The sequence below is a fragment of the Zosterops lateralis genome, assembly GCF_965231275.1.
Source record: "Zosterops lateralis genome assembly, chromosome: 2".
Lineage (NCBI taxonomy): Eukaryota > Metazoa > Chordata > Aves > Passeriformes > Zosteropidae > Zosterops > Zosterops lateralis.
Window position 1 is genome coordinate 1,418,227 of NC_139763.1, and position 13,803 is coordinate 1,432,029.

At 39.9% G+C, this 13,803-nt stretch overlaps 1 protein-coding gene across 2 annotated transcripts in view; it reads left to right on the forward strand.

Annotated features, from left to right (window-relative positions):
- MRPS6 (mitochondrial ribosomal protein S6) overlaps positions 1 to 13,803 on the forward strand; it is a 54,811-nt gene that overhangs the window by 28,815 nt on the left and 12,193 nt on the right. For both annotated transcript variants that reach the window (XM_083884390.1, XM_083884391.1), the window contains exon 2: positions 1,490 to 1,629. In XM_083884390.1, coding sequence (XP_083740516.1) covers positions 1,490 to 1,629 — 140 coding nt within the window. The remainder of the gene's footprint in view (positions 1 to 1,489; positions 1,630 to 13,803) is intronic.

The following is a 13,803-nucleotide window of genomic DNA, read 5'->3' on the forward strand; positions in this document are numbered from 1 at the left end:
GTCACTGCCAGAGCTCCCCAGGGCTGAGAGCAGCTGGGAATGGCTCTGGTGTCCCATGGGGGTGTCCAGAGCTGGAATTCCAAACCAGGCTGTCCGTGCTCTTGTGAGCTCTTCCTTCTCCCATTGTCTCCTCTTCCCTCCCCATTGGGACTGGAATTAGAGCTGGGCTGGGGGACTGGAATTAGTGCTGGGCTCTGGGACTGGAATTAGAGCTGGGCTGGGGGAATGGAATTAGTGCTGGGCTAATTCAGTGGGACTGGAATTAGTGCTGGGCTCTGGGACTGGAATTAGAGCTGGACTGTTCAGGAAAAAATGTTGTGGCTCATGAGTTGGGAGCCAGGCAAGCCCATTTCCTCTGTCCCCAAGTGGGCTGGCTCTGAGGCAAACCAAAGAACCTGTGTCTGTGGATCTCTTGGTTAGCAGAGTTCAGCTTATTTTTAGTTTGGGTGATGGCTCCAGGCAAGCCAGGACAAACCATGGCAATTTTGGGAGAGGGAGAATGAGAGGGATTCTAGTGACAAGCTCTCCAACCCAACAATTAGTTGATGTTTTCAGAGCACGGCCACAAGTGGGGAAGCTTGCAAATTTTACAATCCTGCATGTAGAAATCTGTGGCTTTCTTTTCTTGTTCTTTCCCCTCTCGGTTTTGTTTTTAAATACACGGGGCTCAAATCTTTGGCTTCGTTGTGTTCAGAAACTGCACCTCATGTTGGTCTCAGGGAATGTGCTGATCCCTGGGCATGTGGAAAAGAGACAAAAACCTTCTGTGTCATTTTGGGGGCTGAGGGATGGAGGGCAGGGAGTTTACCCAGCAATATTTAATTTAATTTAATTCAAATCTTCACGGAGGTTACGAAGGGTTTGTCAGGGAGGATCTCACTGCTCTCCACAACTCCCTGAAATGAGGTTGTGGAATGGGAACAGCCCCAGAGCTCCAGGAGCCTTTGGAAAACCTCCCAGGGACACAATGGGATTGTTGGGGTGTGTGCAGGGCCAGGAGCTGGATCAGTGATCCCTGTGGATCCCTTCCAGCCCAGGATATCCCATGGTTCTCTAAGTGTTACTGTAAATAAACATATATATATATATATATATATAAATTAACCTGGTGCTGATTATTGTCTCCATGTCAAGCCATGGATCCGTGTTTTCCCCACACTCTTCACTTTAAATATGAATAAACACCAACGGTGCAAGGACTCCAAAACTGTTCCAAATCCATCATTTTTCCTTTGCTAGGAATATTGGCTTGTGCCAGGCTCAGACCAAACGATTCCAGGTGAGTCAAATCCATGGACTTGGAAATCACAGGATATTTTCCTAAGGAATTTCCTGCTCCTAAAACTCTTAATGCTTCCACTTTTTCTCCTTGTGTTGCAGCACCAGCTCTCCAAATGAGAGCTGTGCAAGGTTTCCTTCCCACCATATAAAATAACCAGTTTTTTTGTGAATTTCTCATTTTTCTTTCTTTCTTTTTTTTTTTCTCAAGCCTGAGACAGCTGCCGTGCTCAAACGCACCGTCGAGGCTCTGATGGAGAGAGGAGCCGTCGTGAGGAACCTGGAAAACCTGGGGGAAAGGTCCCTGCCTTACAAAATCTCCAAGCACAAGGAGCGCCACAAGAGAGGAGGGTAACGTGGTGATGCCTTTGCATTAAATTAAATTAATTAAATTAAATTAAATTAAATTAAATTAAATTAAATTAAATTAAATTAAATCCTTCCAGTGGTGCTCCTGGAAAAATGGACATCAGGAATGACGTTTTGGGCTTCTCTGGTGATTTTTGGGAGCTGGGAGGTTGTTGGGGTTGTGTGTGTGTGTCCTGCTCGGAGTGTTTTGTGTGTTTTATTCTGATTAGGGTCAGTTTTGTGTTGGTTTTTAGTTGTGTTTTTGTAGCCCCAAGCCTGCAGAGCTTTCCCCGACATAAACAATATTATTATTTTTTAAATAACTATTTTTAGGCTGTTTCCTGATAAAAGCTGAGCTTCATCTGCTGCTTGGCAGGACTGGTTCCTTTCCTCCAATGTTCATTATCAAGTTTTGGTGCCCCTGTAAGATTTGCTGGTGTTTCTGACACAGTTTTGGGGTTTGATAAAAGTCCAGAACCGTGGAATGGTTTGAGTTGAGAGAGATTTTAAGGCTCATCTTGTTCCATCTCCTGCCATGAGCAGGGACACCTCCCACTGTCCCAGGCTGCTCCAACCTGGGGCAGGGATCCAGGGGCAGCCACAGCTGCTCTGGGGGAATTCTGTGCCAGGGCCTCATCACCTTCAAAAGGAACAATTTCTTCCCCATATCCCACCTAAATTTCCCCCATTTCAATGGGAATCCATTCCCTGTGTCCTGTCCCTCCATCCCTTGTCCCCAGTCCCTCTCCAGCTCTCCTGGAGCCCCTTTGGGCCCTGCCAGGGGCTCTGAGCTCTCCCTGGAGCTTCTCCTCTCTCTCCTCCAGCTCTCCCAGCCCCTCACTTAAGGATGTTTAGGGTACCCCTGTGTTTTATGGGAACACAATAAATGGGGATGCACACTGGGTAAGGATGTTTGTGTTTTATGGGAACACAATAGATGGGGATGCACACTGGGTAAGGATGTTTGGGGTACCCCTGTGTTTATAGGAACACAATAGATGGGGATGCACACTGGGTAAGGATGTTTGGGGTACCCCTGTGTTTATAGGAACACAATAGATGGGGATACACACTGGGTAAGGATGTTTAGGGTACACCTGTGTTTTATGGGGATGCACACTGGGTAAGGATGTTTAGGCTACCCTGTGTTTTATGGGAACACAATAAATAAGGATGCACACTGGGTAAGGATGTTTAGGGTACCCTTGTGTTTATGAGAACACAATAAATGGAAATACACCCTGGGCTGCCCCCCAGTGCAGAGGGAGCTGCTGTAGCCTCCATCCCCTGCCCAGGGTGGTTTTGCTCCTCCAGGCCACCTCTGAAATGGCTCCTGCCTCTCCCAAGGCCTGGGAGATGTTGCTAAGCAACTCCCACTGCTGGGGCTGCCGAATTCCAATCACAATTAACGAGATCCTGCAGATCCTGCAGCGATGCCTCTGCCTGGAGCAGGAGTTTGGCCAACCCTGCCCTTCCTTGAGGAGCTCTGGGGACTCCAGAGCTGCAAAATCCTCCTTGGATCAACTCTCCAGGGGTGATCCCAGTTTTATTCCTTCTTCGTGGTGCTCCTGCCAAAGGGGAATGAATGGTGAGAGCTGCCAGGGGAAGGGGGAATGTCCATCACTCTCCTGTTCCATCAGCCTGGGGAGGAGAAACTTCAGGGAGAGCTCAGAGCCCTTTCAGAACCTTAAGGAAAAGGGGATTTTCTCCAAGACATGAGGAGTGGGTTCCCACTGCCAGGGACACGAAAAGAACCACACTCACCTGTCAGGTAGAAGCAGGAAAAAAAAAAAAAAAAAGCAGTTTATTATGATTTAGGGTTTATAAAGGATTTGGGATTTGGTCAAGGATTGGTCAATGAGAGGAACACATCTCTGACTCCAGTGGTCCATACAGAAGTCCATCACTGAGAGGAATGAAAACAATCTACACTGTTTTGAGAGACTCCAAAGGAAAATATGTAAACAATCATCAGAAGGCTGAGGATTAGGGTGACAAGGGGGGTTAGAGGGGGGACTGGGGAGGAATTCCTCCCCCAGGAAGGTGCTGAGGCCCTGGCACAGATCCCCTGGAGGAATGGCCTCTCTTTATCTCTTCTCCAAAGTTCTGCAGATTTTGCTTCCTGTCTTCTCTTGAAAAACCCAAAACCTGATTTTAGAAGTGCTGCCACCCAAGGCAAAAACTCTGATCCAATCTCTCCACTTCAGCACCCAAAATCAGTGGGATTTCATCCCTCTGCCTCAGCTCCCCACTGGCACAAGGAGAGAAACACCAGCTCCTTGTTCTGCCCTTGGAAAAGGCTTTAATGTTTATAAAATGCTTCTGCTCCGACAGCAGGATGAGGTAATCACTAATTCTGTCTCGAGACAAGAATTTCTCAGCTCCCATGGGCAGGCAACAGGATTTCATCCTGCATTGCAAAACTGCCAGGGTCAAGCCATGGTTTGAAAAGAAAAAAATAAATATATATATATATATATATATGGAGAAAGAGAGTAAAACAGGCCTGGGCATGATGGCAGTGCCTGAAGTGGAGTCAGGGACTGGTTTGGGTTTGGAGGGACCTTAAATCCCATCCAGTGTCACCCCTGCCATGGCAGGGACACCTCCCACTGTCCCCAATGTCCAACCTGGCCTTGGGCACTGCCAGGGATCCAGGGGCAGCCACAGCAAATCTGGGAATTCCATCCCAGGGCCTGCCCACCCCCCCAGGGAGGAAATTTTTCCTAATATCTGATCTAAACCTGTCATTTCTCAGTGTGAAGCCATTCCCTGTGTCCTGTCCCTTTGGCCCTTGGGAATTGTCTCTCTCCAGGTTTCCTGGGGCTCCTTCAGGCCCTGCAAGGCCACCCTGAGCTCAGCCCAAAGCTTCTCCTGTCCAGGCTGAACAATCCCAGCTGTGCCAGCCTTTCCTCCCAGCAGAGCTGCTCCATCCCTCTGCTCATCCTGGAGCCTCCTCTGGGCTCTCTCCTGCAGCTCCACGTCCTCCCTGGGCTGGGCCCCAGGGCTGGGGCAGCTCTGCAGGTGGGGCCTCACCTGGGGGGGCACAGGGAACAATCCCAATCCTTTTCTTTATCCTAATCCCTTTCTTTATCCTAATCCCTTTCTTGATCCCGATCCCTTTCTCTATCCCAAACCCTTTCCTGACCCCAAACCCTTTCCTGATCCCCACTCTGAGCTGGGGCAGCTCCAGCTCTCCCCCCTCATTTCCAAATCCTTGTCCCAGGGATCTCTGAGCAAACCCCTCCTGTCTGCAGAGCCCCCAGGACAGGTGTCTTTTTACGTGCTGAGTAAAACAAGGTTTTAATAACCAGTAATACCAACCTTCAAAGCAGGAACATCAGATCAAAACCTCCTCCTCCTCCTCCTCCCAGGTCAGATATCCCCAAATATTTCTCAGTTCCTCTTCCTGCCCTTGGATCTGTGTCCTTGGAGGGGACAGGAACCTCCCCCAGGTGTCCCTGGGGTTGGTGCTGCAGGAAATGGTTTTTGTGCCTTTCTTTGGGGATCTCAAATTTCAGACCACAGGATCCTGCAGTGGCAGTGATTCCACCTGGGAATTCCAGAGGATTTTATTCCACCTGGGAATTCCAGAGGATTTTATTCCACCTGGGAATTCCGGAGGATTTTATTCCACTTGGGAATTCCGGAGGATTTTATTCCACCTGGGAATTCCAGAGGATTTTATTCCACTTGGGAATTCCGGAGGATTTTATTCCACCTGGGAATTCCAGAGGATTTTATTCCTGCAGATTTTCCTGTGGGTTCTGCAGCTCCATGGACGAGGCAGGGGGGGGATTCCTGGTGGAGCCTCCAGTAATTTATATTAGAAAATAAAACATTCAGGAAATATTTCATTATCCATCAGTTTCTGAGCCGCCTTATCAAATCAGCCAGATCTACTTCACAGCAGCTGTAAAAAAATAACCTTTTAATTTTTTTTTTTTTTTCTTCAACGGGGCAAAGTTAAAAAGAAAATAATTTTTCCTCCCTAAGCTCCTGGATTTCCCATGAAATGCTGGAATCTTTTCTCCCTCCCAGCCAGTTTCTAATTCTCCTTTTGGAGGAGGTTGATGTGGATAATCCAGATTATTTCACCTTTCCTTAGTCTTGCCTTATTCTGAATTAATTCAAGAGGCTTCTGTGAGAATTCAAATTAATATCTGGGGGGAGCATCTTGAATCCTCCAAAGCTTTTCATTTTTTTACTTGTTTGAGGTTTTACTATTATTCAAGGGGTTATTTTATTTTATTTTATTTTATTTTATTTTATTTTATTTTATTTTATTTTTTTTTTCTGACTCTTAGATCTTTAACTGATTTATTTTCCTAGAACATGTGGTTAGTTAGAGATTTGGGGTAGACACTCAATCCATTATTTCCTTGTATCTCCCAGTCAGTGAATTATATGAAAATTATATGAAAATATATTAAAATTATATGAAAATTATATGAAAACTATATGAAAACTATATGAAAACGATATGAAAATTATATGAAAACTATATGAAAATTATATGAAAATTATATGAAAAATATATGAAAATTATATGAAAACTATATGAAAACTATATGAAATTTATATGAAAATTATATGAAATTATATGAAAATTATATGAAAACTATATGAAACTTATATGAAATTTATATGAAAATTATATGAAATTATATGAAAATTATATGAAAATTATATGAAAATTATATGGAAATTATATGAAAAATATATGAAAATTATATGAAAAATATATGAAAACTATATGAAAATTATATGAAATTATATGAAAATTATATGAAAAATATATGAAAACTATATGAAAACTATATGAAAATTATATGAAATTATATGAAAACTATATGAAAATTATATGAAAACTATATGAAAATTATATGAAAATTATATGAAAACTATATGAAAATTATATGAAATTATATGAAAATTATATGAAATTATATGAAAATTATATGAAAATTATATGAAATTTATATGAAAACAATATGAAATTTATATGAAAACGATATGAAAATTATATGAAAATTATATGAAAATTATATGAAAATTATATGAAAATTATATGAAAACTATATGAAAATTATATGAAATTATATGAAAATTATATGAAATTATATGAAAAATATATGAAAATTATATGAAAAATATATGAAAATTATATGAAAACTATATGAAATTATATGAAAAATATATGAAAATTATATGAAATTATATGAAAAATATATGAAAAATATATGAAAAATATATGAAAATTATATGAAAATTATATGAAAAATATATGAAAATTATATGAAAATTGTATGAAAAATGTATTAAAATTATATGAAAACTATATGAAAATTATATTAAATTATATTAAATAATATGAAAATTATATGAAATTATATGAAAATTATATGAAAATTATATGAAAATTATATTAAATTATATTAAATAATATGAAAATTATATGAAATTATATGAAAATTATATGAAAATGATATGAAAATGAATCTACTACAATGATATAAAAATTCATGGAATTAATTGGGGGTTAAATAATGGAATTAAATGGAATTAATGGGGCTTGGACTAAGCTGGGCTGGTGGAAAGTTCTCTGCCCATGGAATAATCTTTAACTTCCCTCCCACCCCAGACCATTCCATGATTTTCAGGGCAAAGCTTTGAGCAGGTTTTGGTGCTGATTTTAGAGACAAGGGAAAGAATTCAGGTAAAAAATACAAACTCATCAATCAGCAGGAGGGACGGTTTGTCCTTCAAAAAAGGCTTTTTTTTCCCCTCCTGCATCATCTGGGATATTGTGGATATAAAGTGAATTTTACAAACTTAACAATATCCAAGAGACTTTGCAGAAAAAAAAGGGAATTTTCTGGCAATTTCTGTGTAAAACAGATTTTTCCAAGCTTTCCATGGGGGGATTGTGACTCTCAGCTGTCACTGGCAGGAGCAGTTTTATTCTCCTGAACAAAAAATGGAATTATTCCCTGCTCATTGAGGGGGTGTTAAAATTTAGATTTTTCTCTTAAATGCATCTCTTTGGGCATCCTCCTCCTTTTGTTTTAAATTTCTTTTGGAGGACCTAATATTGACCTGTAGGTCATTAGGAAAATTGAGTTTTGGGAGTTGTGTGGATTCAGCTAAAGAATCCAACTTTTCAATCCCTGATTTAGTGATCAGTAAACTGAATTAGCCACTCATTGACATTTATTTTGTTCACGGTGGGACAGGAATATTTCAGTTTTAAAATATTTCAGATGAATTGTAACAATTCATTTTGTGGCTCAATAAAACATGACAAAACACCAAGTTCCAGGAATGGAAATTTAGAATTCAGGTGAGACTTCGAGCCTGACTTGCCCTGGCTTTGAAAAACCAGGGGAAAAATATATTTAAATAAAAATTCCCAACCTTCCCCTCCTGCTGGGGCAACACATTTGTGCCAAATATTCTTTTTTTTACTCACAACTGCTCGTTACTAACGAGCTGCATTTAAATTGCTTTTAAGGTGCTTGGTGGTTTATTTATTTTTTAAATTTTTTTTTTTGGTCCCAGAGCTGTTTGTGTATTTTATTCTGATTAGGGTCAGTTTTGTGTTGGTTTTCAGTTGTGTTTTTGTAGCTCCAAGCCTGCAGAGCTTTCCCCGACAACTTTACAACTGGTTGTAAAGTGATAGTGGCATTTTTTTTTGTGATTTCCCTGTTTGCTCTGGCTCTGCCTCAATCCCACCCTGGTGCCTTTCCTTGGCTCAGGGCAGTGCTGGGTTGTTTTTTGTTTTTTTGGGGGGCCAGACTTGGGCTTCGGGATGGATTTGGACTGCAAAGGGATGAGCCAAAGGCAGCTCCAAAACAACCAGAAATAAAACAAAAAAAAACCCCAAAAAAACCAAAACCAAAAACAAAAACAAATACAAAAACAACAAAAAAAACCCCAAAAAACAAAAAACAAAACCAAACAAAAAAAAACCCAAAAAACCCCCCCCCAAAAAAAACCAACCAAAAAAACCACCAAAAAAACCACCAAAAAAAAAAACCACCAAAAAAATTTTATATATATATATATATATATATATATATATATATATAAAATAAATAAATAAAAATAGGATTCACACGTTGCTTTAGGAAGGTGGTGGCTCCAAGGATTTGCAGATGAGGAATCCATGAAGCTGCAGGAGGTGAGATTGGGGGATTGGAGGAGGAAACTGAGGTTGGAATTTGAGTTTTTAGTGGGTTTTAGCCCCCCTTCAATGTTGTTTTCCCTTCTTATTTTTGGTCTCTGGAGCAAAGGTGGTGGAGCTCAGCCTGCTGAGGGTTGATGGAGCACCAGGACTTTTCCTTCTCCCTGGTTTTGGGATGTGGGGGATTCCCTCTGTTAAATCCACCTGTAACACAGGAATGTTTAACACCTCTCTCCTCACATTTTAACAATTTAATCCCCTTTATTTTATTGAGCTGCACATTTATTTACTGTGGCAGTGCCCAAGGCCAGGTTGGATATTTGGGGACAGTGGGAGGTGTCCCTGCCATGACACTGGATGAGTTTTAATTTCCCTTCCAACCCAAACCATTCCATGAATTAGGAATTCTCCAGCAAAACTCTTGAATATTTACAATTTCACAACGTTCTATTTGCCAGTTTTTCGTTGCCTTGTTGCTGTTTTTTTTTTTTTTCTCCTTGCTTTCAAATTTGATTTTGAAAAGTTGGCAATTTTCTTTTGTTATTTGCTTGCTTTGCCTCTTCATCTTTTTGTTTTGCTCTTCACTGCCAGTTGTCTCCTCAGGCCCCCGTGTTCTCTCTGAAATAGCAAAGCCAGGGCTGGCTTTTCTTCTTGATGAACAAATATATCAGGAATTCTCATCCTGGAACTGCATTTTGGGAGTTTAGCAGGAATTATAATCTAAAAATTGCATCTGGGGAGGTGTTCAGGAATTGCATTTTGGGGAGTTCCTCAGGAATTATCATACAATTTGTGGAGTTTATCAGGATTTATTATCTAATTTGGGGGAGTTGATCAGGAATTATCATTCGGGAATTGCATTTGGGGAGCTGATCAGAAATTATCATCCAAAAATGGCATTTTGGGAGTTGATCAGGAATTCTCACCCAGGAATTGCATTTTGGGGAGTTCCTCAGGAATTATCATCCAATTTGGGGAGTTTATCAGGAATTATCATCCAAAAATTGCATTTTGGGAGTTGATCAGGAATTCTCCTCCAGGAATTGCATTTTGGGAGTTTATCAGGAATTATCATCCAATTTGGGCAGTTTATCAGGATTTATTATCTAATTTGGGGACTTTATCAGAAATTCTCATCCAGGGACTGCATTTGGGGAGTTGATCAGGAATTCTCATCCAATTTGGGGAGTTTATCAGGATTTATCATCCAGGAGTTGCATTTTGGAGAGTTAATAAGGAATTAACATCCAGGAATTGCATTTGGGGAGTTTATCAGGAATTCTCCTCCAGGAATTGCATTTTGGGGGGGTTAATCAGGAATTCTCATCCAGGAATTGCATTTTGGGGGTTCATCAGGAATTCTCATCCTGGAACTGCATTTGGGGAGTTTATCAGAAATTATAATCCAAAAATTGCATTTTGGGAGCTGATCAGGAATTCTCATCCAGGAATTGCATTTGGGGAGTTGATCAGGAATTATCATCCAATTTGGGGAATTCATCAGGATTTATCATCCAGGAGTTGCATTTTGGAGAGTTAATAAGGAATTAACATCCAGGAATTGCATTTTGGGGAGTTTATCAGAAATTATCATCTAAGAATTGCATTTGGTGGAGTTGATCAGGAATTCTCACCCAGGAATTGCATTTGGGCAGTTTATCAGGAATTATCATCCAATTTGAGGAGTTTATCAGGATTTATCATCCAGGAACTGCATTTTGGGAGTTCATCAGGAATTGCATTTAGGGGGTTCATCAGGAATTCTCATCCAAAAATTGCATTTGGGGAGTTTATCAGGAATTCTCATCCAGGAACTGCATTTTGGGAGTTGATCAGGAATTGCATTTAGGGGGTTCATCAGGAATTCTCATCCTGGAACTGCATTTGGGGAGTTTATCAGGAATTCTCATCCAGGAATTGCATTTTGGGGAGTTCATCAGGAATTCTCATCCAAAAATTGCATTTGGGGAGTTGATCAGGAATTATCATCCAATTTGGGGAATTTATCAGGATTTATCATCCAGGAATTGCATTTTGAAAAGTTAATAAGGAATTAACATCCAGGAATTGCATTTTGGGGAGTTCACCAGGAATTCTCCTCCAGGAATTGCATTTTGGGGGGGTTAATCAGGAATTCTCATCCAAAAATTGCATTTGGTGGAGTTTATCAGGAATTATCATCCAATTTCGGCAGTTTATCAGGATTTATTATCTAATTTGGGGAGTTGATCAGGAATTCTCATCCAGGAATTGCATTTTGGGGAGTTCATCAGGAATTATCATCCAATTTGGGGAGTTTATCGGGAATTATCATCCAAAAATTGCATTTTGGGAGTTGATCAGGAATTCTCATTCAGGAATTGCATTTGGGCAGTTTATCAGGAATTATCATCCAATTTGGGGAATTTATCAGGATTTATCATCCAGGAGTTGCATTTTGAAAAGTTAATAAGGAATTAACATCCAGGAATTGCATTTTGGGGAGTTTATCAGGAATTCTCCTCCAGGAATTGCATTTTGGGGGGTTAATCAGGAATTCTCATCCAAAAATTGCATTTGGTGGAGTTTATCAGGAATTATCATCCAGTTTGGGGAGTTCACCAGGAATTCTCATCCAGGAACTGCATTTGGGGAGTTCCTCAGGAATTATCATACAATTTGTGGAGTTTATCAGGATTTATTATCTAATTTGGGGGAGTTGATCAGGAATTATCATCCAAAAATGGCATTTTGGGAGTTGATCAGGAATTCTCACCCAGGAATTGCATTTTGGGGAGTTCATCAGGAATTATCATCCAATTTGGGGAGTTTATCGGGAATTATCATCTAAAAATTGCATTTTGGGGAGTTAATCAGGAATTCTCCTCCAGGAATTGCATTTGGGCAGTTTATCAGGAATTATCATCCAGGGACTGCATTTGGGGAGTTGATCAGAAATTTTCATCCAAAAATTGCATTTGGGGAGTTGATCAGGAATTGCATTTAGGGGGTTCATCAGGAATTATCATCCTGGAACTGCATTTGGGGAGTTTATCAGGAATTCTCATCCAAAAACTGCATTTGGTGGAGTTTATCAGGAATTATCATCCAATTTTGGGGAGTTTATCAGGAACTCTCACCCAGGAATTGCATTTTGGGCAGTTTATTTTCACACATTCCCGGGGGATTTTGTGCAGGAGGGGAATTGCAGGTCCCTGTGGCTCAGGGGATGGCACAGCCCCATCCAGGGGGCTCAGGAGACACAAATTCCAGCTGTCTTTGCCCAGGATAAACACTCTTATTTCCAGGAATTGATGGTTATTGAGAGGAAAAATTCAATAATTGCCCATGGAATCGTGGAAAGGGTTGGGTTGGAAGGGATATTGAAGATTATTTGGTTCCAAAGCCTCTCCCAGGACATTTCCAGAGATGAGGAATCCACAACCTCTCTGGACACCCCTTTTTTTTTTTTTTTTTTTTTTTTTTTTTTTTTTTTTTTTTTGTGGGAACATTTCCACAAAAATCAATTTTTGTTCCATTTTCAGGCTCTGCCTCATCCCATAAACCAGCTGAGCTTAGGAATTCAGATTTAAACCTCTCTGCTGGGGGCAGGATGAAATTTTCCAGGTGGATGGGAGAGGTTGAGGTGCCCTCTGATCACCCCCCAACTCCTGGATATAATTTGATTTTTAAGCCTGAAATAATAGTTACCTGTCAAAATTGTTTTCCCAGGTTTGAACAATTGAAATAAAGGGTCTCTCCCCACCTTTTATTGAACACAAATAATGCAGGATGACACAAATAATTAAAGGATTTTTTCATTCTCCAAACGTGTTGGAGAATGAACCTCTTGATGCTTTTTTTTTTTGAAGACCAAAGAGGGAAAACAAAACAAAAACAAAAACAAAAACAAAAAAACAAAAAACAAAACAAAACAAAAAAAAACCCCAACCAAACCAAACCAAATAAACAAAAACAAAACAAAACAAAAAAACCACAAAAAAACCCAAAAAAACCCCCCAAAAAACCAAACCAAAACAAACAAAAAAACCCCCAGATTAAAATATTAAATTAAATCAAATGAAATTAAATTAAATCAATCCCTCCCCCAAAAATAAATTTAAATTTAATGCCCAACCCAATTTCTTGCTGCTGTTTGGATTTTAGAACACTTTGGGCCAAAAGGTGTCCTGGCTCTGCGGAGCACTTGGAGGAGAACAAAATATTGTGGAATATTTGTGGATTTGTGCACATTTTGAAATATTTTTTGCTGCTCAATTCATTGTCTCCTTCCACTAGATGGGGCTTTCTTCATTAATCACTTGTACCATTATTTAACCTTCAAATTCTTTTCCCCATTTAAGTGTCTCAAGGATCAAATCCCTGAAATATTTGGGATTTTTTTTTTTCCTTTTCACATTCCCTGTGGAAAGTGCATTTGGGAATTTTGGTGATTTTTTTAGAGGTTTTGGGATGTTTTTTTTTTCCTCCTTTTCCCATTCCCTGTGGAAAGTGCATTTGGGAATTTTGGTGGGTTTTTTTTCAGAGGTTTTTTGAGCAAAGCTGGTGATGTGAAGGCACCAAAATCCACCAAACTTCTCTTATTTTCTTTTCAAAATTTCTTTTCAAAATCAAACTCCTTGATATTGAGTGTAGTGACCACTGGGCTTGGTGAGGTGAGAACCAACCACAATTTGACTTTAATTTTCATTTTATTTTATTTTATTTTTTCTTAATTATCTTTAAATTAATAAAACATCTTTCCACGCTTTTAATTAACCGAACAACAGGTGCCTGAGGATGGAATTTTGGAGATGCCATTCCTGGGGCTCTGGGTTTGTTTATCTCTCCCGTCATTTGTTGTGGCAAAGTTTTGGTCACTAAAATCCAACTTTTGGGGTTTGATTTGGTCCTTTCCAGGATTTCAAGGAATTCCCAGTGCTGTGGTTTTTTTTAAAAAGTTGAAGGCAAAACTTGTGCTGGTCCTTTTGATAATCCTGACCATGAACTTG